Consider the following 23,932-nt stretch of genomic DNA (forward strand, 5'->3'; position numbering starts at 1 on the left):
CACTGAAGAGGCAATCAAAACATGTGGCAGCTCGCTCCCAGGTCTCCGATGAGGTATGGTGCCTGAAACGAGGCGTAGCAGCTATGCAAGGGCCATGAAGTGGGAAATTACAGAGCAAGATAATCAACAAGTTCAGTTCCGCTATGCTCTACCGATCGACAACAAATCAAATTTATCCCTCACTCAGTTTCGGAGTATTTACACCATGGACAGGTTGATAAATGAGCTGATATGTTTCTTCAATACGTAGAGTGACCGAGAGAAATAAGCAATGTTGTTTACGGTTCACTGGATCCATACACTGTAAGATCTTGCTTGTTAGCTTACTCTTTTCTGGTAATCAACTGGTAATCAATAAGGAAAATTAACTCGCTTTTGTCATTTCATAGAACATATTTGTGCAAAAAAAAAAAAAAAAACATCTCAGTGAGCTAATCTTTGTAAAGAAATTCATGTTAAAGACAACATTGCTGAACACTGATATGAACTAAAATATTGCACACTCAGACAGAAGTAAACAGGTTTATAATATTGGCACAGCGCGAGTGTCGAATCAAAACTTTTTTTTTTTAATTCATGACATAAACAAACACCCCCCCCCCCCCCCCCCGAAAGAGTCCCACAGGCTTGTTATTGCAGCTCATATCCCAAACCCCCCCTTTGTAAGTTTTTTTTATAGATTTTTTTTTCTTTTTTAGAAAAGAGTTTTATTGGTGGCTATTCACTGAGAAGAGTCTTCAAGTGCATTTTGGCAGTACGGCGCGTCTGTTGCGGGCGGGCAGACAGACATAGGGGCAGACGGCAGGTGAACGGGAGGTCCATGTGTTACATATGACGCGTGGCGCTCCGTCAAGATGGTCACATGCCAGAGGCTCCCAGGCCCATGCTGGCCCCGTGGCTCATGCATGGCAGTGTCTGCACAGCTTTAGGGAAGTCATGTGTGACAATCCGCCCGTTCTCCCCGCCACTACCATTCCCGCTCATCCTGGTCAGCGTGGAGCAGCGCATGGCATCATTGATTGATTGCTGGGATGGAGACACAAAAGCATTAGACAGGGATACGGAAATACATGCAGGACTGTTTGAAAGATGCTCAATTTTAGTAGGAGACAGTAAAAGATGATTTAAGCATCTGCCTAATGGAGTATGCACAGAAAATGTTTTGCCATGTGATGACTGGATAATTAGTTAGACAACATTTGTGAAGTGAACTAATCTTCAGGCCTACGCCAACAGATTTCCATCTTTTAGGTTTCCTGACTGTAATTGATCAGCATGGGGGCTTGGGGGGATGGGGGCACAACACAATGCCTTCAGCAAAGCAAACAGATGAAACACTTATGAAACTTTTCTAATAATGATGCATTTTGGGAAATAATCCAATATTAGCCATATTGCTATATTAAATAACAACAATAGCTCTCTATCCTATTTGAAAACCTTCCAATTTTATAAAATGGATTCATTGGAAAAACGTTCCTGCCTACGTACCTTTGTGCAAATCTCCAAAAACGTACCTTTACATACAATTCACTGCAGTTTGCAGATGAAATGACCACTAGTGGCAGTAAAACACTAACAAATATTACTTTTACACATTATCAATTAGTAAAGACTTATTTTTGAGTTCCTTGCACAATACTGTTATTACCTCAAAACACTTTGCCCTAGTGCATGATTTGAAAACTAATACATTTTGACATTTGCATCACAGAACCAGCTCCATATGTATGGCTTTCATGTAGAAAACTTGCTTGGTAACTCACCTATTAAAGTGTTACTATGGATGATGAGGTTTTTTTTTTCATATTACTGGAGTACGTTTTATAAGAATTTCTGTTTCTTTGTAATTATTTCCAAAATTTACAAGCAATTGTTACCTTGTCTCAATGTACAACCTACATCCTTTTTTTTAGTATAGAAGCAAACTAAAATGTCATTCCTTCAACAATGCACTGTTATTTGACGTTTGCTTTAGTTGACATTATGGATTACATTTAGTGTAGGGAAGTGCATCTCCATAATGCATATCCAATGATGCAATATATTAAAGATATATATGAAACAGCTACTGTTGCGATGCGACATGACACGATTCACACCTATTACGATGCAATGTAATCCATTTTCGAACGTGCTTGAGAAACAGTTTAGAGAGGTGAAATCCATCTAAATATAAAATGTTGGTCACAATATTGTTGGTTACTTTCTAAATAATAAAAGTATTGCACATCTACTAATAATTATATATGAATAAATTGTTTGTTACAAATGCAAATATGTTAGAAACGATGCATTGCGATACAAATGCCAACTTTTATCTGATGCACACTTTTTTAATCTTTTAGCGTCTGACATTTCTGAACTGACGCAATACATCAGTGTAATAAAACACAGCCAGATTCACATTTATCTGTCTCTGATAAAACTGAACATTTTTTAGAGGCTCTCACTGGACATTTCAGTTTGAAAGTGTCATCAAACATACTAGAAGCTGTGAAATATTTTACAGAAATATCGACACAGGCAAGTTTTTCCAATGAGCTTGGGTTGCAATTCCATGCTTTACCAGCCATAACAATACTGGGCACTTGGGTTCAAAATGATTTGCTATGTGAATGACCCTTATTTGCATTAAAGATGTGTTGTGGGCTAATGCCGTGAGTTGACAAGTTTTAATTGCTTGGCTAATAATGTTGTATTGTGCCCCCCAGGACCACCATATTTAGGCCCTCAAAACCAAAGCTGACACTGTAAAGCATCTCTGACAAGTTGGTAGAAAATAACCAGTCATGATAGGCGTGTAACGAGCTTAATTTCCTACGGTGGTGTGGAAGTGAGAAATGTCATCGTTTTATTGCTGCTGTTGTGAGGAGCAACCCGCTATTGTAGTCGCAGCCAGTGGGCCTGAAACCAAGGCTAATGATGTGTCCCTTTAAATCGCATTTTCCAATCTAAGAATGATTTCATTGCCCTACACTTCAGCGCGTTGGGGGATGCAGTTATACGCCTGATGCAGACTAATTAGTTTGCCTATAATGACTCAGATTCCTGCTTGCCTAATGTGAAAAATGGTATGCTGTTAAATGCGACTCCTGTCAATTGAATTAACAAAGCAAATCTATATTAATCTTTGCTATTATAGTATTGCACAAGTGTGGAATACCCAGGTAACTTGTTACAAATCCTAATTTGGGTCATAAAGATACACTGCCACAAATTACACTGAGGTATCTGTAAATGTAATGGGTTATGTTCATCTGAGACCTCTTTTTTTTTTTTTGCAAAGGAGTTTCTTTGATTTGTCAGTCAGGGGTGCGTTTCCCGTACAACAATGTAACTCACTGATTAACCACCATAGTGGGTATGCATTGTTGTGGAAACTAACTAGCCAGTCACGGTCACATCTCCGTTGTGAATTCAACAATTTAGGGCCGTTGTTAATGACGTCACACGCATGTGGTGGAGTAATAACTTCTGCTAATTAACTGATTCGAGATCTCTGACATGCTGCTGTATTGTAGATGGAACCTGATTACTAATGAACTATGGTTTCAGGAAACACTGAATTGCTGAACTATGTTGGTAACGACGGAACTTGCAACCATAGTTTGCTAACAATGCTTTCTGGAAATGCACCTCTGGCCTGTTTCTGCCATAGAATAAAAAATAGAGGTAAGACGTAAATTCAGAATTTATAGAAAAAAAATCAGAATTGTGAGTTGACAAGACACAGTTACCTTTATTATTAATTTATATTCCATGGTGGAAACAGGTTTCCATAGGCCTGTAGGTTGCTTGCTTATGATACATACTTTTAATCATCTATGCATTAGCAAGAGTACATTAGGTCAGATCTGACATGGGTCTTATTGTATAAACATGCACACGAGCTGATTGATGCATAATCTTGAGTCTACATGGACTATTTTTGGAGTCGTAGTGGAAAACGGAGACCTGTAGTGTCTCAGGGGAACACTTGCTCTGTTTCATGAAAGAACAGAGACACGATGTGTATAAACAAAGCTCTAGTCTATGGACAGAGCGGCTAGCGGACAACGGGAAACTGAGGGAGCAGGAAATAGTGGGAAAGAGAGAAAGTAGGGGTGCGCAATAAATATCGTCCGATAATTAATGCACATCTCGTCAGGAAAGCCGGTTCTCTAATCAGCGGTAAATTCCATCAGGTGTGTGATTTCACAAAGAGCAGCTGTTACTACACAGAGCTGTTGTTAACTGACTAGCTGCGCAAATACGATGAACGTGGATTTGCGCAGCTAGTCAGTTAACAAAGGCTCAGTGAAGTAACAGCTGCTCTATGTGAAATCACACACCTGATGGAATTTACCGCTGATTAGAGAACCGGCTTTACTGACGAGATGCGCATTAATTATCGGACGATATTTATCGTGCACCCCTAAAAGAAAGAGAGATTAAATTAGGAGTATTAAATAGGGCTGTCGAGATGTAGTAGCATGTTTACATACACTAACAATTAAAATAAATTGTAAAATGAAAACTGAAACCTATTTAAAAAAAAATATTAATATAAAAATAATTAGTAATAATAACTAATTTATTGTCTTTAAATTAAATGAAATTAAATTACATTTGGGGACATTTCTCAGCAAATATATTTTGATTAACATAAAATAATCAATCAAAGCAAAATAATAATAATTTAAAAAATGTTATCGTTATTTTCATAAATAAATGTTTCTTAAATTTCATTTTGGACAGTCCTGCTATTAAAATAGGAGTGTAAGAGAGACAGAATAAAAGAGGTGAGAAGAAACGGATGATTCTGAAAGTGGGCAGCAGAAGCTTTGAATCTGGTGACGTTTAGATGGGGGCAGGTCAGGCTGCTACGTGGGCAGGATGTGGCCTAGTTCTCTGCAGTACTCGAGGTTCCTACCCCAGAGTGCTTTATATCTTAACAGTGTCGGCACCGTACAGGCCGTAACCCTGCAGCTCAGTGTAGCTGCTGTCTAAGGCGGTGCAGTGAAAGGCCTGAGCGGCCCGCGCAGACACCTTCATTCTGCGGGACTCTGTTCTGGACTTGTAGCAAAACTCCACCAGGGCCACCAGCATGGCCAGACCCAGACCGCCGATCAGAATGTAGAAGACCCCAGCCACATTGCTGAGGCTAAGAGCACTGGTCTTGTCCTACAGGAGAAGGAAAAATGTCTTAGATGAGAGTAACTTTATAAAGTGTTAACAAATTCACAGGGACAAAAACAAAAGAAGCACTCCTACACATTACATATACACATTTATGCATTCATCCAAACATTTAAACATTTACATCAAATAAAGCTAAAGTGAGAACTATCTTGAGCAATGTTGCAAATGTAAAAAAATACTGTGGCTCCAAAAGTAGCACTATAATAATTTGCTTAAAATGTTTCCTGATCCTACATGTCTTACATGAATATATCATGATTATTGATGACTATAAAAATTTAGTTTTTGCTGAAACAACTTTTTTTTTTTTGACTGCTGAACTGCATTATTGCTTAATGATATTCATAATGCAATATTTATTATGAAACATCCAATTATGTTAACTTATTTAACTAATATAAATAATATCATATTATGAATGAATACTATTATTAAATATTAATAATGCCATTTAACATTAACAATAAATACTATTGTAGTATTAACTAGAACATAAAATTATATCTATTGTGAAATACCATTTAAATTTACATTAAATTAAAATAACTAAAGATTATTTTAATAATCTAAAAATGACTGGTTAATAATATAGGTTTAAACACATGCTAAAATATGGCACAAATTGGACTCATTTAAAATGAGGAACATGCATTCATGCACTAACAAGGGCAGTCTGTGTTCACCTTCGACTCATTTAGCGCTTATTTAACCTGCTAGTTAGCATCTTCTCTAATTTACAAGCTACTAACAAACAATCACATACAGTGTCACAGCTGCAAAAAAACTATATTAATAGTTGGCACCCATGCAGCCCAGGTCATGAATCTAAGGAGATTTGGATTTGTACTTAATCAAAGGTGATATAATAACAGTCTAAGGAGCTTAATCGGTGTGCAACCGCTTCTATAATATAGCCACATAAGGTAGTTTGGTGTCATCTGTGTGTGCCATGCAGGTGGGTTTGGTGCTGTGGGGTGCTTGGTGACCGGTGCCTATGACAGCACAGACAGCTGTCCACTGTGTTTGCATCCAAATACATGCACACTCCAAGGGCAGACAGGAGGGAGAACACAGAGGCTGAGGACCACAAGGGAGGCTTGACTCTTACGGATGATCAGAGCAACATGACCAGTCTCTCTCCAGAGCTCCATTCAGAACACCAGGCTATTTTAAACAAAATGAGTGTATCATGCAGTGACTCATCCAGTCTATAATAATGGCCTTTCTCTTCACGGCTCCTGGACCTAGACATACTATTATTTACACTTGAATTAAAAACTGTATGGAATGTATGAATCTATTATAAACATACATCTAAAATAAGGGTCAGAAATGTTCTGAATAGTATACTAACATAATACCAGTTTAGTGCATAATATACATGTACACTACAAATATTAAGTCATTTTTAAACGTTTTTTAAAGAATTTAAAATTTTATTTATGTCAAGGATGGATTACATTTATCAGAAAAGTGACAGCTAATACCTTTTCAGTATAATAATACTAAAGATTTCTATCTTAAAAAGTTATTTTGAACTTTCTATTTGGAAAATAACAATGATATATTCATGATATTATATGCACAGTCCATGAATGTATCAGATTTTAGGATTATAATTGTATTTATTGATTGGTTATTATGGAAATATTCCCATATGCTACAGTTTATCTATTCACTTATTTTGTATTGCATTTACAATTATATTTCTATATAGAGGAAATGGGTAATGTGAGAGAATAAATAAGAGAGTTTTGCAATTGTTTGAAGCTCTTTGTTAATGCTTTGTAAAAAAAAAAATATATATATATATATTTATATATATATATATATATATATATATATATATATATATATATATATATATATATATATATATATAATATAATATATATATATATATATATATATATATATATATATATTTATATATAATAACCATTACACCAGCACAACTGTTTTCAACATTGGTAATAAGAAAGGTTTCTTGAGCATCAAATCTGCATAACGTTTACACATTTTTTTTTTTATAAAATAACAAAATTTCAATAAAGCAAAATGCAAGCTTCTACTACTAAAATATGCCCTCTGACATCCAAAATGAAAGAATACAACACTGGAGAGAGAGTAAGAGCCGCCCATGTCCAGATTCCTAACTGAACCTTCTGGAAGGTTACTGAGAGGGCTAAACTGAAGGGAACACAGCAGGACCAAATATGTGAACTGACCTTTCTTCCGGAGTCCTTGCTTCCACACTCCCCCTTATCGTACCACCATTTGTTTTTCAGTTTGTCTAAGACGGCTTGCTCACTGAGTTTCAACACCGCTAGGTTAACTGGGATTCTTCAACCAGGAAAATAACATAAATAACATTATCCATGTTATTTTATGTTATTCAGCACACATTAAACACATGCCCATAAATATATCATCTCAACTGTTCTGTTTCTTTTTCTTTTTTTAATTGACTGCACACATATCAGAAACATGTTGGTAGTTCATTGTAAAAGTGATATGGGTTAATACTCCATCTAGCAATGTTTCCTTGCTCCCTGCTGCAAGATGTGTATTATAATATCACTTTGGGTAACCGGCAGACCGCAAACACTCCACCTAGAATAATGTGACCATGGTCAGCTATTACTGACCAGTTGCCATGATATGCGATCATTTGATCAAAATGTCTTTGCTATATATTAATCAACCAAAATGTGTAAGTAGTAAGCTCAGTTTAGTCCAGATTGTTTTGGTCTGGAGTGTTTAGTCGGTGTGGGTTGCCGGTTACCCCCCCATGGTAGTGGTGGTGTTACCCGCTGGGTTTGTCACATTGGGGCTGACCTTGGAATCACCTCCTCCGCTGCCACACTCTCCCTTGTCGTACCACCATTTGTTTTTCAATTTGTCCAACAGGCCTTGTTCATTCAGTTTTAACACTGCCAGGTTTACTGGGTTTCTTGAAACGATAACGAAATAATATCTTGGTCAGTGTCAGCCCAGATAAACCATTTCAGAGACAGTGTGATGGGAAAGCAGACTCAGACTGGTTTGAACACAACAGCCACTGCTCTATGTAGGTTGGGATGTTAAATGTATGGCATTTGCAGTGGTTTTGTCCTGAGTCTGTATATCAAGTATGTTAACGTGTATTAATGGAAAGCAATGCTTTTGTTAGTGGCCTTTGTGAAAGACAGGTTTTATAAAGCCAGGAACAAGACTTCTTTAGATAGAGAAGGAGAAAAAAGATGTCCTTAGATATCCTTAGTGTTTACTGTCTGCTTTTGGCTCTTCCCTTTTGGTGATTGTAACAATGTGAATCGAAAACAACAGCCTGGAGACGTTAAAGAGATAGTTCACCCCCAAATAAAAACGTACACTTAAATCAAATTCTTTCTTTCTTTTCTTTCCTTGTTCTGTCAAATACAGAAGGAAGCAGAATGTTCATGCACACAGTGAATGTGAATGGTGACCAAGGACTGTGAAAAGCAGTTCATACCGAATGACTCTGCAGTATTTTCCAAGTCTTCAGAAGTTGTGTATTGTCACAAATCTTATTTGTTCAAATGGTTTGAACTACAGTTTCTTATTTGTTTAAAATATGGATTTTAACAAGTTAATAAACAAGTTAATTTAACATATGGGGCCCTATTTAAACGATCTGAAACGCAAGTGTCAAAGCGCGAAGCGCAAGTTACTTTGTGGGCGGGTCTCGGCGCTGTTGCTATTTTCCCGGCGGGATAAATGGCTCTTGCGCCCGGCGCAAATCTAAAATGGGTTGGTCTGAAGTAGCTTCATTATTCATAGGTGTGGTTTGGGCGTAACGTGAAATAAACCAATCAGAGCGTCATCCAACATTCCCTTTAAAAGCAGGTGCGCAAGTTCCATTATGGATTGCTATTATGGCGTATTTACCAGGCGCACGCCAGGAGCGGTTCACAGCCGAGGAGACTGATGTTCTTGTAAGAGCAGGGAAAGACAGAGAAGTTGTGTTGTATGGGGATGGGAGAAACCCACCCAAAATAGCGTCATGATTTCCGTCATCTCATGTGTTAATATTTTTTTAGTGTAACAATTTATGATTTGCAAAAATAACTGTTGCATCTGTGTAGATTACATGAGCAAAGTGTATGCGCGTTGTGCACGCTATACATTATGGTCAAGCATGCGCCCCTAAAATAGCATAATGAACAACGCGCAACGCGCCACTGACTTTAGACTAGGTTTTTTCCGGTCAGTGGCGCAATTGTTTAATGGAACAGCAAAATAGCACCAGGGATTGTTTGCGCTGGAACACGCCTCCTTTTTTGCGCTGAACCGCCCAGGGAGCGCAAGTTCATTCACTAGTTTAGCGATGTGCTTCTGTGGAGGGAAAAGCGCGCTTTGCGCGGGTGCAAAATAGGAATGACACATGCGTCGGTGTACAAAGTCAATTGCGCTGGCTGCAAGATAGGGCCCATGGACTACATTTATAGAGATTTTTTGTCTTTTTTGGAGCTTAGTCACCATTTACTTTCATTGTTTTGAAAAAAAGCAGAATGAACATTATACTAAAGTTGTCTTAGCTTACACCAAAAGGGTTTGACCAACATAATACTAGATGATTCCAAAAGTTTTATTTTTGATTTTAATTCCCCTGCTCCAAATTTCTAATATGAGGAACCACATCTAAAGCATCTCTCTTTTCATCTCTTTTCAACTTCTTCTTCATCCTCGGGCCTTGAACACCACATACAGTTCGCAGGCACAAATTACATCTCCTCACGACCCATGTAACCGTCTGCTGGCCGATCTGCGTCGTGAGCAAATGTCATCTGCAGCTCTGCATGTGTAGGAAAGTGATTCTCTGGCTTGATAAAACCCAAGAATTCTTTCTAATCCCAGAAGTACCAGACAGAAAGAAGTCAGAGAGTGTCTCAGGAATGAGGACAAAACAGCAACGTTAAGTTTGATGAGCATTTGCTTCAGGAGGTGGCAGTGCTTTGGGTGAGATGTTTTTTATTGACTAAACTCAGAGAATGGGCACAGATGGAAAGAGATACAAGGGCACACACATCAATCTTTACCGATTTAAGGGATCAGTCAGAGATAAGACAATGAAAATGTGGAACAGCTGTCGAAATGCACCAAAACAACTGATTATTACTTCAGTCACTAAATTAACCTATAAAACAAAGTGAAGTAAACACTAAAACAAGTTCACAAGCTTAATTAACATCTTCTTGGTTAAGAAATTGTTCATTAAAGTGTAATCAGGCTAGCAGACCGTAACATATCAGATAGTGAGGTGTAAAAATTATATCTGTTAAAAAGCTACATTTACATTGCAATATTTAATGCATAGATCTCACATCCAAATTTTTTTGTCATGCTGTTTAATTAAATTATAATTTAAATGTTAAAAGTTGGTTGACAGTGTAAATACAGTCAAACATTCAGCGAATGTGCATAGAGAATTATAGTGTATTTTGACAACTGCACCACATGGTTAGTCCAGCAAATCATAACTCAGTCTAAATGTTAATATAGACACAATCTTGACATAATATTCTCAGTGTCTACCAATTTTGATAGAGAGAGTAAATTCTCCCATTGTCTTCTGTGTGATTAAATCACGCAGTTGATGCCCATATAGCATATACTGGTACATGTATGCGTCAGTACGGGAGTCGCTCTCTCTCAAAATCAGATATACACTGCACAGCTGGTGACTCACCAGACAGAGAAACACATTTATGAATTCATTTCCAAGCCTCTTACACTCTTGCTGTCACAGTAATGGCTAGCCAGTACTGAATTTAATTTGAGTCTTGCCCTAGGTGGCAAGATGGAAGTCAGTCATTTACATCTTGTATCCGATGTCTCTCTCCCACTCAATCCACGTTCTCCTCCAGTTCGCTTTGCCATAAGGTGACCCAAAAAATCACTGTACAATTGCTATGAGGTCGTTTCCCCAAGGAGCTTATCTTATTAGAGAGAGATGGAGTTATTGAGGTTATTTCAACAGTTCCAAATTGCCCTTGCGAGGCCCTTTGCACGGCAATGAATGTAATATCATGTGGGCCATGGTGTATTAGTCAGATGGGTACGTTCAAGCACAATAAATGTGACGTTAAGGATGACGGCGTACAATTGAAATAACAACTGTTCACCTTGTTTTGCAGAGAATATAAAAGAAACACGTTAATGCCGACATTCATCTTCAGAAGTGGTTTGCATAAGAATAACAACTGACTGCCCAATTTCGCACATGTGCAAGTCACTCTGTGAGGGGAAAGCTTTTGTAATTTGTAAAGAAGGAGGAGAGAAAGTGAAATTAGCATTTGGTAAACCTATAGCTTCAAAGAGCCTGTCATGAATAATGTCTGAGCCGTCTCAATGGGTTGTGCTGAGCGGCGCTGCTGTTTAATGAAAGGACGTGAACACACGTGTTTCCTAAAGAGCTTCTGAAGAGGGTGCATCATTTTCCTGCCGTTTCTTATGAAAGCACTTCTGGTGGAGTGTGCTGAAAACCCCTTCAAGCAACATGAGGTACGAGTGGGATTTTGAACAGCTCCACACACAAGTATGTACACCCACACAACAGCATGGTCTGTTATAGCAGAGGCTGCTTAGTACGGTACTTCTACCCTCGCCCCCTTCGATCCAATGATGACTTATTTAATGACGACACGTATAACCATTAAAAAGTTCTTCAAAAAAGAGAAACCGGGCGAGTTCACTGAACAGTGGCACCACTTTGGCAAAAACCTGCATCCTATTAATAAACCATCCACAATCCAGGTGCTAAATGTGTTTTTGGTGCTGTGCAGTGAGTAAGTCATTCTCAGCACGAATTTTTTTTTTATGTAAATTAAGCTTATTACAGAATGTGTCTTAATTGCTAAACTCATCTAAACAAATCATGTCAGCAAAAATGAATCAAATGATGGAGAAGAGCACATGTAGACTATGCAGTGTGCTCAAGCACACTTGGCATTTTAAAAGAGATGATTTAGGGTTCTGGACTGCAGTGATGGAGTGGTGCTGTACACATTCAGTAAAGTATGCCAGATTGCATTAGTTTGCAGCTTCCTACATAACCTAGTACTCAGAACTGGTTTGCAAGATTGCAAAATGCAAGATGAAAATAGATTACCCAGTTAGCCAAGGTGAGCATAACCCCTTTAGTACTGTATCCAGCCTCTACCACAACTGAACCACCAACAGATGTTATTTTCATTATAGTTAAATCCATACAGTTAGCATATATTGGACAGCTGGCTTTACCTGAGAGGGGATCCTTTGGGGGTGGCGATGCCATAACCTTTGGAGTCCAGGTTTCCTCCGACCTTCATAGTGTCACAAGGTTTGCGCTGCTCGATGTACTCGTTCATGGTGGACTCCAGAAGGTAGGCGTACTTCCCTTTGGATTTCCTCACCCGTATAACTCCTTCATCTGTGGTTTTCACAAACACTGAGGGGTCTGCAGACTTCATATAGGACCACATCTTCTCAAAGACTGCGATCTTTGACCTCTAAAAGAGGAAAGGAAGTGAAATATCATACATTTACAAATATACTTTTTTTAAGATAACACTTCATGGTTCCTCTTACTCTGAAGAACTCTTTGGTGGAGCCGGCATCTAGAGTCCCATAAGCAATCTCAGTCTGTTTGGCCAGATCTTCTGCACTCTCGATGGGTGACACCATCCTCTCTACTGTGAGAAAAGCAGCTAGGTTGGCTGTGTATGAGGAGATGATGATCAGAGTGAAGAACCACCACACACCACCCACGATACGGCCTGAGAGAGACCTGTGGAAACATGCAAGTGTACGTGAACGCGATTATACACATAGACAGCGGCCTCAATAAGTACACTTAAAACACAAGGGTTTACAGTATATTATAAAACCAAACCTCAAACCAAACAGCATTTATATCAAAGAAATATAGTATAGAAGATGTACAGTGCAAAATGAAATATGTAAATACGGTAGCACTTTATTTTACAGTCCTGTTCCTCATGTACTTACTATGTAATTATTATAGTAATTACAACAACTATGTAATAACTAGGTACTAACCCTGGACCTACCCCTAAACCTAACCCTACCCCATGTAGTTACCTTGTATTACCAGAACTTTCTTAGATAAATACATTGTAAGTACACTATAAGTACATGTTAGTACACGTACTGTAAAATAAAGTGCAACCGTAAATCCTTAGCAAATGTAAAAATGTACATACATTTTTCGAAGTGTACATTTAATGGTATAATGCCTAAATTCACTTGTAGCATTTAAAATGACAGATTTAAATTTTTAGTGTTTTATTAAAAGTTTGGGGTTGGTACAATTTTTAAGTTGTTTCTGAGAGTCTGCTTTTTTTTTTTTGATCAAAAAAAAAAAAGAAAAAAAAAAGAAAGAAACTACTCCAGTCTTCACAGTCACTTGATCCTTCAGAAATCAGCCATTTCAGTCATTTATTGGTTATCAGCCATAACATGAACATAATTATCAGTTTATCAGCCATAATTTTATTCAGGATGAACTGAATATTTTGTATCTGTTCTGCTACAATAATTCAGAGAAACTAATGGAAATCTCATGCTCAAATGGAGATCCATTATGAGTTTATCAGGTGAACTCATTCAAAAAATCTAATCCCATTCAGTGGAGCACTGAAGATTTTCTACATCCTAACCATATATAACAAACCCTGGGCTGCGTGCTTGTGTGGCTTCTCCATGCACACGTTGATGCTTACAGTAGTTGGAGGTCTAGTCTGTTTGATACACTGCTCTCTGTCTCTACTCAGCTATAAACTCTTAGAGAAATGTGCTGAAACGAGATAAGGCCCATCACAGTGCAACTCACCAGCAGCGCATTAATCTCACTTTTAAAAAGTTGCCAGTATGTTAAATGAATATATGCATATTAATTGCCAGGGACTAATGGTGATGAGAGCACTCTGCTGCCACTGTAATTGCACTTTAACCAATAATGAAAAAAAAATGAAAAAAAGACTTGTCCAAATCCCCAAGGATGGGTCTCTCTCTCTCTTGCTCAAGTGAGCTTATAAGCAGCACACAACAATGGTGTGTGGAAAAGGTTCCAGGGAGAGTAGTGGTTCGATATGTGTGGTGGAACAGGAAAAGCTGCTCAGATAAAACACATAAAAACAAAAACAAATGCACAGTTTAATCATTTAGGCAGAACCAGATTGCGATAAACCTGTGAACCTGTGAACCCTGTGAATGTGCAGCGATTGTCAAAAGAGTGAATAAATGTGTATTTAAGAGAAAGAGCATAACGGAAAATGTATTTTATTCTTCAAGAGCTGGATCGAGATATCTTCGGTGACAAATTCCAATTTCACAAGGTTTCAAAAAAGGAAGAACAATTTCACCCCTGGCCAAATCCTGAATCCAGAACACCATGAAACAAGAATACTTTTTAAACATCTCTCAGTTTCTGCCAGACCTTTGGGATGGGCTCTAATCCTATGACCTGAATGAAGCTCAGGCAAGCATACGAGATCAGTTTAACATCTCCGAGGGAGTTCTAGAAGGTCTATCTGCAGGATTAGAGGGCATAAACAAAACCAAGGCCGCTCTCCCCTGAGTTCCTGGCAGCCGGGCGGCATAATCTTCTCTCTCTGCTGGAGTAAAGACCAGGGTTAACCATGGTGAATCTACCTTGACAGAGGGTGTCCAGGATAGTCAACAGGTATATTAAGATTGATTTTAAAACCTCATTCATGTCTATTTTTCATTTCCATTCCCTCTCATTGTGTGAAATGTGTTTACAAATATAGCTGTACACAGAAAGCTATGTAAGCACCTAGTGTAGGATGGGATATTTATTCTCTGAATGGTTTAGTACACAGCAGTATTATAATGTAATGACGCTGGTAAATCAATATTCAGCGTGACCAAGCTGCACCATAAAAAAGATTCATGACAGGACGTGCCGAAGTGCATTCACCAGCGAAACTGGTCTGATGAAGATGCTGATGTGTTGTGTCTGCTGTTTATTCAGCCTCATAATTCATATGAGCTAATTACCCATACATATTCTGACAAATACAGTGTGCCATATTTACAACCGCCAAGTAACAAAATAATCAAAAGAGAAAGCACATTTGTTTTTAGAATATAATATGGACGATTCAATACTAAATGATGTCTTTGATTAGTAATTTCAGTATTATGATTTAATTACTAGATATTTGAAACACTGGAGAATGTTGCACAAAGTAGGCTTAATGTGACACATCTTAAACTAGCTTTACACTGACAAAGATGAAATAAAATAGATGGAAAAGCTATTTAAAAAAATAGTTTAACTATTTTATTAGAGATGAAAAACATTCAAATATTAGACATTTAGATTTTGTAACTAAAGAAAAACATTTTTAAGCTAAGGCAATTAAAGCTAAATTAAAGCTAAATTTGTATATTTAACAAAAATAAAACCCCCCAAAAAATGACATTATAATTATTAAAACTTAATGTTAAATTAGAATGAAAACTGAAAATATAAAAATAAAAGCAAATGCATAATCTTAATAAATACTACAATAGTATATAAATGATACTAAAATAACATTGGGAACTATAAACTCATGTTAAAACTCGTTGCATGTTACACGATGATTAAAAGATTAGAACTAAAATATATGTATTTAAGCATTCCTATTTTAATGCAAATATAAAATTGTCTTGATTACAGAAGCACATTTATACAGAGAAAAGCTTTGCTTGGCCATAATGCAAATAAGAAAATGTAATCGACAGTGTAAAAAAACAAAAACAGCTTTAAGCTCAGGCAGAAGCCTTTGCCAATTGGCAATATCAGGAGAATAAATGAAAACACAATTAATGCATGGTAATCCTTATATAGCCGGTGCCTACTAAAGTGCATTTAAAGCAAACCAGTTAATCACCTAATTAATATTCATGAGCTAGGCTAATAATGTTTATGTTTCCCTCCCAGTTTTCAGATCATTCTTAAACCCATGCAAAACATCAGAGGGCTGTGAAAGTCAAACTCTGAAAATACACCACAGGCAAAATGTGTCCTAGAGGCTTGGGCACCAGAAATTCAAAGGTGGCGGAGGGAATTGCAGCTCACAGCTATGATGTTGTTTGACAGCTTTCGCCGGGCACCGTTTGAGCGGTGTGAAGCTGACACACTGATCTCATTCCTGGTCACATGTCAAAATCTCTCCGTACTTAAATCCACAACGCCGCTCCCTCTTCCTCACGAGGTCAGTATTTACGATCTGCATGTATGGAATGAGACGATTATGCAAATGCCGTTTACAGAAAACGACTGCAATTAAATGAGAGAAAAACTGTGAGAGGTTTCACAAATGTCTGCACAATACGCTCGTTTCTCAAGCTCTGTATGAAGCTGCTGTGGTTTATTTGTGCACTTTTAATTCTATAAATCTCACAGATCTTTATTAAACAAGCTTAGCTCAGAGTCTCGTATTTAGACAGATGTGTAAGTGTAAAACTGCCCTCCTGTGCTATATAAATTATAGCCATGATTTTCTGCAATGCCCTGTTCAAAATAAGGTTGCACAGATATTGACTCTCTCTGCAACAACACACACAGTACACATCTAGAACCAGCATTAGACACAGTATGCATCTACAAAACACAAATCACACTGTGAGCTGTGCCACTCCAGAGGAAACACCCATGTCTTTCAGCGTTGCCATGGCAGCATTCTCTTCTCTCCAAACAGGCAGCTAAGATGGGTTTTGTCACCAAGCAGCTTGTCCGTCAACGCTGAACTGACTGAACGCCGTCTACGGCCAGCATGCATCTGTGCAGCATGGAGAAGCTCACTGTTTGTCCGCTGTGTTTTCTCTTTTCATCAGTCTCCGTCATTGAATTGAATATCTGTTTCTCTATCTCTGAACTGTCTCTACCAAAGTCCCACACAGAAATGCTTTTTTTTTTACTGGTGAGAATTTGAAATAGATGACTATACTGAATAACAATAAGGTCTCATTTTTATTAATACATTGATAAACATTAATTAACTAAATATCAGCTACATGTATATATATATATATCAGATAATTTATTAACTTTTGTTAATGTTAGCTACTAAAAGTGCTATTGTTCACTGTTAATGTTAGTTGAGTGCAATAACTAGATTAACAACTTTTGATTTAAAAAAAGAAATGTATTTCTATAAAGAAATACACAAATAAAAAAGGTAGGCTCATTCATAATTATACTATGGTCTCTATCAAATTTGTTTAATTTTTTTCTCACGTCCTGTTTTATTATTACTAAAATCAGTTTTTTTCACAACAGTATTTTTTGTTTGTTTTATAAAAAAAGTCATACAGGTTTGGTACAGCATGAGGTTGAGTAAATCAGACAGTCAGACACTTAAAAGACAGTCTATTGTGTAATATTTGATAAATATCATATGAGCAAGAGTGCAGGATCATTGTGAAAATATAAGTTTCCGAAGGTTTCATAAAGTTATACATTTTGGGAATGTTTTCATGTAATTTCTGTTATTTTATTAACCGAAATAAGATAATAGCGCAGGAAGACAGTTATTTCATTGGAAATAAATGAGCTGATTTGAGGCAGATCATGAGCGCCTAAGTAAATATGCAAAACACTGGACACTGACTCTGAAAGTTTCTCTAAATAACTAACAAGGGATGTAACTCCTCAGAGGAAATGCAGAGAGAACTGCAAAACAAAGTCTAAGTGGACTCGTCTAGGGACTGCTTCACTGAAGATAATTAAAAAGAAAACTGTTGCTGTTCTTATGTACATGCTCTCTCTTCAAGGGGGCCTGTTGCACAATGCAGTTAGAAAAAACAGACCTCATCCGACTTTTATCTTCTCCTAAAAAGCATGTCTTGACAGTATCTTTTAATTCTGTCTTTATTGGTCTTTGACTATGATACAGTTAGCTAAAAGCAACACTAAGAAGGAAAGACAGTAATTTTAAGAGTTTAAATGAAACATAAAAAAAAACCAAGCAAGCACCACAGAAGCATGAATATTACAACTAAAATGACACGCTGGACTTAAACATCAATCTGCATTGCCAAACAAATATAATTGTTGTCATAATGGATCTAATGTGGGGGGAAATATTTAACCACTTCTGAATCATTTCAGTATTTCATACAATATTTTACAAATCATTATTTAAATTTTTTTTTTAAGCGAATGCGATTCTATTGAACATTATAATTAAAGAATCCTTATAAAAGTATCACAGTTTCCACAAATATTAAGCAGTGAAACTGTTTTCAACAATGATTATACAAAATGTTTTCAAGCAACAAATCAGCATATTAGAATGAATTCTTAAGGATCATGTGACACTGAAGACTGGAGTAATGATGCTGAAAAAATCAGCTTTGATGTTTAGATTTCATATATGTAGATAAATATGTCAAGTGAGCACAGAAATACCAAAAAAAAAAAAAAAAACAGCTCAAAATGACGAGTAGAGCAATATTTTATCCTCAACAAACTTAATCACTGTAACAGGTGTGATGTTGGCCACTAAAATGCAGTTGTGTGTGTTGGTGTGATGACACAAAATGACTTTTGATGTGCCATTGTTGGCAGGGTACTGGGAGGTATGGAAAGGAGCCATTATCAATGTAACAGGATCCATGAACCACTCAACTACTAGATGTGTTCTGCTCAAAGTACAGATCACCTGAACTGACCTGCTGTGCACTTCTGGAACATAGAAGGACAAAAAGAGCCAAGCAAAGACTAAATGGAAAGGAGTGATGGAGGTACTGCAGAGCTTAGAAGAGCAAATCAAGCATGACACAAGGGACAATGTGAGTGGGAGCATGTCTATGGGGGACTATGGGGGATTCCTGCCAGAGTCTATGAACCATGAAGTGACTGGAAAGATTTAGAAAAGAACATAACGTACATATGTTGATCTAAAATAATTAACAGGCACACTTAAAGGGGTACTCCACCCTAAAATGAAAATGTTTGTAATTAATGACTTACCCCCAATATTAGGTTTTTCTGTATTTCTTAACAAATAAATGCAGCCTTGGAGAGCATAAATATATTTAAAGCTCTCTTTTGCTTTCTTGTTTATTTTTTATAAATAAAAATTAAACAAGTAGAAATAAATGAAAAAGAATACATAATCCTTGTGTTAGAAGGTCATTATTTATAAAAAAAAAAAAAGAAAAAGAAAAAAGTAGAAAGAATAGATAGTCAAAAGAAGACGAAAGAGATGTGTTTTCAGCAGTTTCTTGAAATGATAAAGGACTGAAAATCAACCAATGGCAACAGTTTAAAAGTAGCCTAATTCTGTGAAAAAAAAACACGTACTTGGCAACCCTGCATCCAACGACCTGCAGGAGTCAGATTTGACTGATCTCAGGTCAACAATAAGGAGAGATGACTGGCAAGACCATGCTGGAGTATTTGTAGCTTAACTGATCCTAAACTCATTGACAAATATCTGATCTTGTAATTTGTGCTCCCTTAACACAGAGTGCGTGTGATTGTGAGATAGAAAGTGAAAGTGAAAGAGAAAAGTGCTCATTCAAAAGAGATTTAAATACTCAGCATACTTAGATGCATCTGATGCATCAAAATTATATACAATATTAAAATGTTTAAAGGAATGGACACGAAAAAAAAAAAAACCCCTAACCCTGGACATTTTGGGCGATTAAGAAATCCTGTCCAGATAGATTTTTTAGGTCCAAAAAGAGGACATGTCCGGGAAAAAAAAAGGGGACGTATGGTCACCTTTAATATATGTCTTTACTGTGTATATTTGTATGTACATATAAATAAATGTAAGAGATATAATGTATATAGATATATTCATATCTATATATGATTTATATTATATATAAATATACATAAATATATATTACATATTTCTTATTTCAAATGTATTATGTAAACACCAACTTTTATTTTGGATGGGATTAATCAAGTTGACAGCACTAGCACACACACACACACACACACACACACACACACACACATATATATATATATATACTCTCTCTCTCTCTCTCTCTATATATATATATATAGACAGTCGAAGGGAAGGGAAGTGTAACATGAGATATGAGATTGTGGGCACCTTTGTGAGAAGATAAACATTATCTTGAGTGGCTTGCATAAATTAGGCCTGTTGGGAAGGTTTGAGTGACAGATATGACATTTGAACAGGGATGTTTTTCTCCCAAAGAATAAATAGCACATGAATGGGCAAACCATAGTCTGACTGTTACCATCGATTGGCCAGACCACTCACCATTCAGCCCATCAGCGTTCATTAAATGGGAGGGCTTATTGTGTAAATTCAAATGCACATGAACACAGAGAGGAGCTCTGCCTCTGACTATCCATGATTAAAGAAGCATAATGCAAGTTGTTAATGCAGCTTCCATGTTTGCATCGTCCACTCTCTCCTCTCATTACTAATTAAATGTCATCACACAAACAGAATCATGAATATCCAGTCAGGCATGGCTGCTCATCCAGCAGTGTCTGAGGTGACGTGATCAAGACAGCAAAACATGTTCACCCGCAATGCAGACATGCCATCTGCAGCCCGTCCTCACTTGTTTATAGAACTTCAGTGATACAGAGAGAGAAGGTATAACCACTACAACATTGTTGATTCCACTCTGCAGAGTCTGAGCCACGGCGAGAAATGACGGAGGAATGACACAGTCTAATTAAGATCCTCTGAAGCCTCTCCATGCCCCATCACAGAAGACATTCACAGGAAAGTGGCGTGCTGCTCTCCTTCACACCACTGACATTTCAACACCACTGCTGAGACAGAACAATCAATTCATACAGGAGCTCACAGAGACATACACTGTCTGTATGTTCTGACATGCTGGATGACAGACTGTACAGAATTGTACAAGATTTATCACTGAATCAGTGCAGGTTAAGATCATTTTCCACACCAAAACAGCAAATTACTTGCAAAAAAATTGCACTGCATTATTGGATAAGAGTGCATGTTAATTGACCATCTCATTGGCTGTACTGTAACTTTTACTTTTAATAAATGTTTTCTTATCCATTGTAATTGATGAGAAAGAGCTAGTCTGGCAGTGGTAATTAATGAGAGTAATATATACTGTATATTTATACTCATAAAATAATACTTTTATTTAGCAAGGATGCATTCATTTGATCAGAAGTGAAATTAAAGACTTTTACATTATTACAAAAATAATAATAAAAAGGAATAAATTAAATTTTTAAATATATATATATATATATATAATTTAGATCTATATATAGATCTAAATTGCTTAAATTGTAATAAAATTAAAATTTTACAGATACATTTACAGATAGATGCTGCCTTAATGAATAATAAACTTTTCTAAACATAAAAAAATCTTACTGACTTCAAACTTTTGAATAGTAATGACTGTAACAAAACAGTTATGGAGGAAGGAGGCTTGCAATACTGTTGTGGTTCTGCTGCAGTATAATTTATTAATATTGCAGTGCACACAGGGAACCAAAGTGACAGCATAGTCAGCACAAACTACCTTGATTAGGACAGTCACTGTCCTCAATGGCATGTAAGAATTCAAAAATAATTATCAACACCTTGCTTTTGTTTTCGCTCTTGTAGACAAATCGGTTATCAACTAAATGACAAGAATTACATAACAATACTGACAGCTAAAAGTGAGCACTCATGGTTTCCAAAGTGTACACTGTAATATAGCTGCAAGCGCTGATGAACATAAAACCCATGCTAAAACGTGTGAGAGATGTTACCTGTGAAACTGAACTCATGATTTACTCACCACAGCTTAGATTCTTAGACTCCCTGCCAATGTACCAATTTGTAATTATACTTAAAGAAGTAATTGTCCCTTCCAAAAAAGAAAGGGTATAATTATCGCTGTGTTGATGGAATGACATTCAAAAAACTGCAAAAAACATTATATGAGCTCTGTTCCAAATCACTATGAGCTGCCTTGCTTTCTTCTATCTACATAGGCAGCATTGTAATTGAAACAGAAATGCAAAAGTGACTCGCTTTATGTCAGATCCTCACATAAAATGCACAGCACACTTAACTGATTCCAAAAGAATTTAGCATTAGCCTGTTCCTAAGATAACAGTGATATGTAGACAAATCTTCTTGAAAATTCATTTTCAACTACTCTGAACTGATTCTATTGATACTTAATGAATATCAATACTGAATGAAATCTGTTCATTAATAATCTATGGTGACCAAGAGAGCTAAAATTTAAGAAAGCATATGCAAATAGAAAAGCACCAGCAAATTAAGAGAACATCTATTCATCAGTTTGAAAATATATGTGCTGCAAATATTAACAATACAACCAAATACAGGAACACACTGCAAAAACTCACAACCAAATATAGAAACATGCTGCAAATACTCAGGACATAACAAAATAGAGAAATGTGTTGCAAAAATTCACAACACAACCAAATACAGAAACACGCTGCAAATACTCACGACTCAATCAAATACAGAAATAAACTGCAAATACTTACAAAATAACCAAATACAGAAACGCGCTGCACATGCTCATGACATAACCAAATACAGAAATGCACTGCAAATACTCGCAAAACAACCAAATACAGAAACACACTGCAAATACTCGCAAAACAACCAAATACAGAAACGCACTGCAAATACGCACAAACCAACCAAAAACAAAAATGCAATGCAAATACTCACGGCACAACCAAATAGAGAAAAGCACTGCAAATACTCACAAAACAACCAAATACAGAAATGCACTGCAAATATTCATGACACAACCAAACAAAGAAATGCAGTGCAAATACTCACAAAACAACCAAATACAGAAATACACTGCAAGTACTCACAAAACAACCAAATACAGAAATGCACTGCAAATATTCATGACATAACCAAATACAGAAATGCACTGCAAATACGCACAAACCAACCAAAAACAAAAATGCAATGCAAATACTCACGACACAACCAAATAGAGAAAACCACTGCAAATACTCACAAAACAACCAAATAGAGAAATACACTGCAAGTACTCAAAAAACAACCAAAAACTGAAATGTGCCACAAATACTTGCAAAACAACCAAATAGAGAAACGCGCTGCAAATGCTCATGACATGACGATATACTGAAATGCACTGCAAATACTCACAAAACAACCAAATACAGAAACACACTGCAAACACTTACAACACAACCAAATAAAGAAACATACTGCAAATACTCACAACACAACCAAATACAGAAATGTGCTTCAAGTAACAGACCAGAGGAAATGTTTCAAGGAGACCCAAACAACCTTCACAAAAATTTACCAGGGTTTTATTATAAAACTTAGCATGGTTTAACTATAGTAACCATGTTTTTTTTAATTAACCATGTACATGTATATATATATTTGTATTTTTTGAAATCTTATATAAACCACATAAGCTTACCACCACATGTTAGGGACGCTGATTCTGTACATGTTTTTTTAAAGTACAACTTAAGACACACTTTTTTGAAATGGCCTATTCATCTATTTGATGATAATGATTATTACTATTTATATTTTTTAATCAGTTTGTCCTAATATTGTTGTATTGTTTTATTGAGATGGTGTAAAGCACATTGGTCAACATGTGTTGTTTGAATGGTGCTATATAAATAAAAGTGACATTGACATTAATTGTATCTGTGTGTAATGTTAGCTTTAAGCATCAA

At 36.6% G+C, this 23,932-nt stretch overlaps 1 protein-coding gene across 2 annotated transcripts in view; it reads right to left on the reverse strand.

The window, feature by feature from the left end:
- Positions 1–711: 711 nt before the first annotated feature.
- The window catches only part of LOC113057734 (glutamate receptor 1-like), a 63,613-nt gene continuing 40,392 nt past the window's right edge, over positions 712–23,932 (reverse strand). The window contains exons 12-16 of one of the 2 annotated variants that reach the window (XM_026225233.1): positions 12,775–12,973; positions 12,448–12,695; positions 7,413–7,527; positions 5,032–5,166; positions 712–1,026 (exon numbers count right to left, since the gene is read on the reverse strand). In XM_026225233.1, the coding sequence (XP_026081018.1) occupies positions 859–1,026; positions 5,032–5,166; positions 7,413–7,527; positions 12,448–12,695; positions 12,775–12,973 (865 nt within the window). In that variant the 3' untranslated portion in view covers positions 712–858. Of the gene's footprint in view, positions 1,027–5,031; positions 5,167–7,412; positions 7,528–8,022; positions 8,138–12,447; positions 12,696–12,774; positions 12,974–23,932 lie in introns of both variants that reach the window. The other variant, XM_026225234.1, reaches the window with a different exon arrangement.

Source organism: Carassius auratus, chromosome 39 (genome assembly GCF_003368295.1).
Source record: "Carassius auratus strain Wakin chromosome 39, ASM336829v1, whole genome shotgun sequence".
Classification (NCBI taxonomy): Eukaryota; Metazoa; Chordata; class Actinopteri; order Cypriniformes; family Cyprinidae; genus Carassius; species Carassius auratus.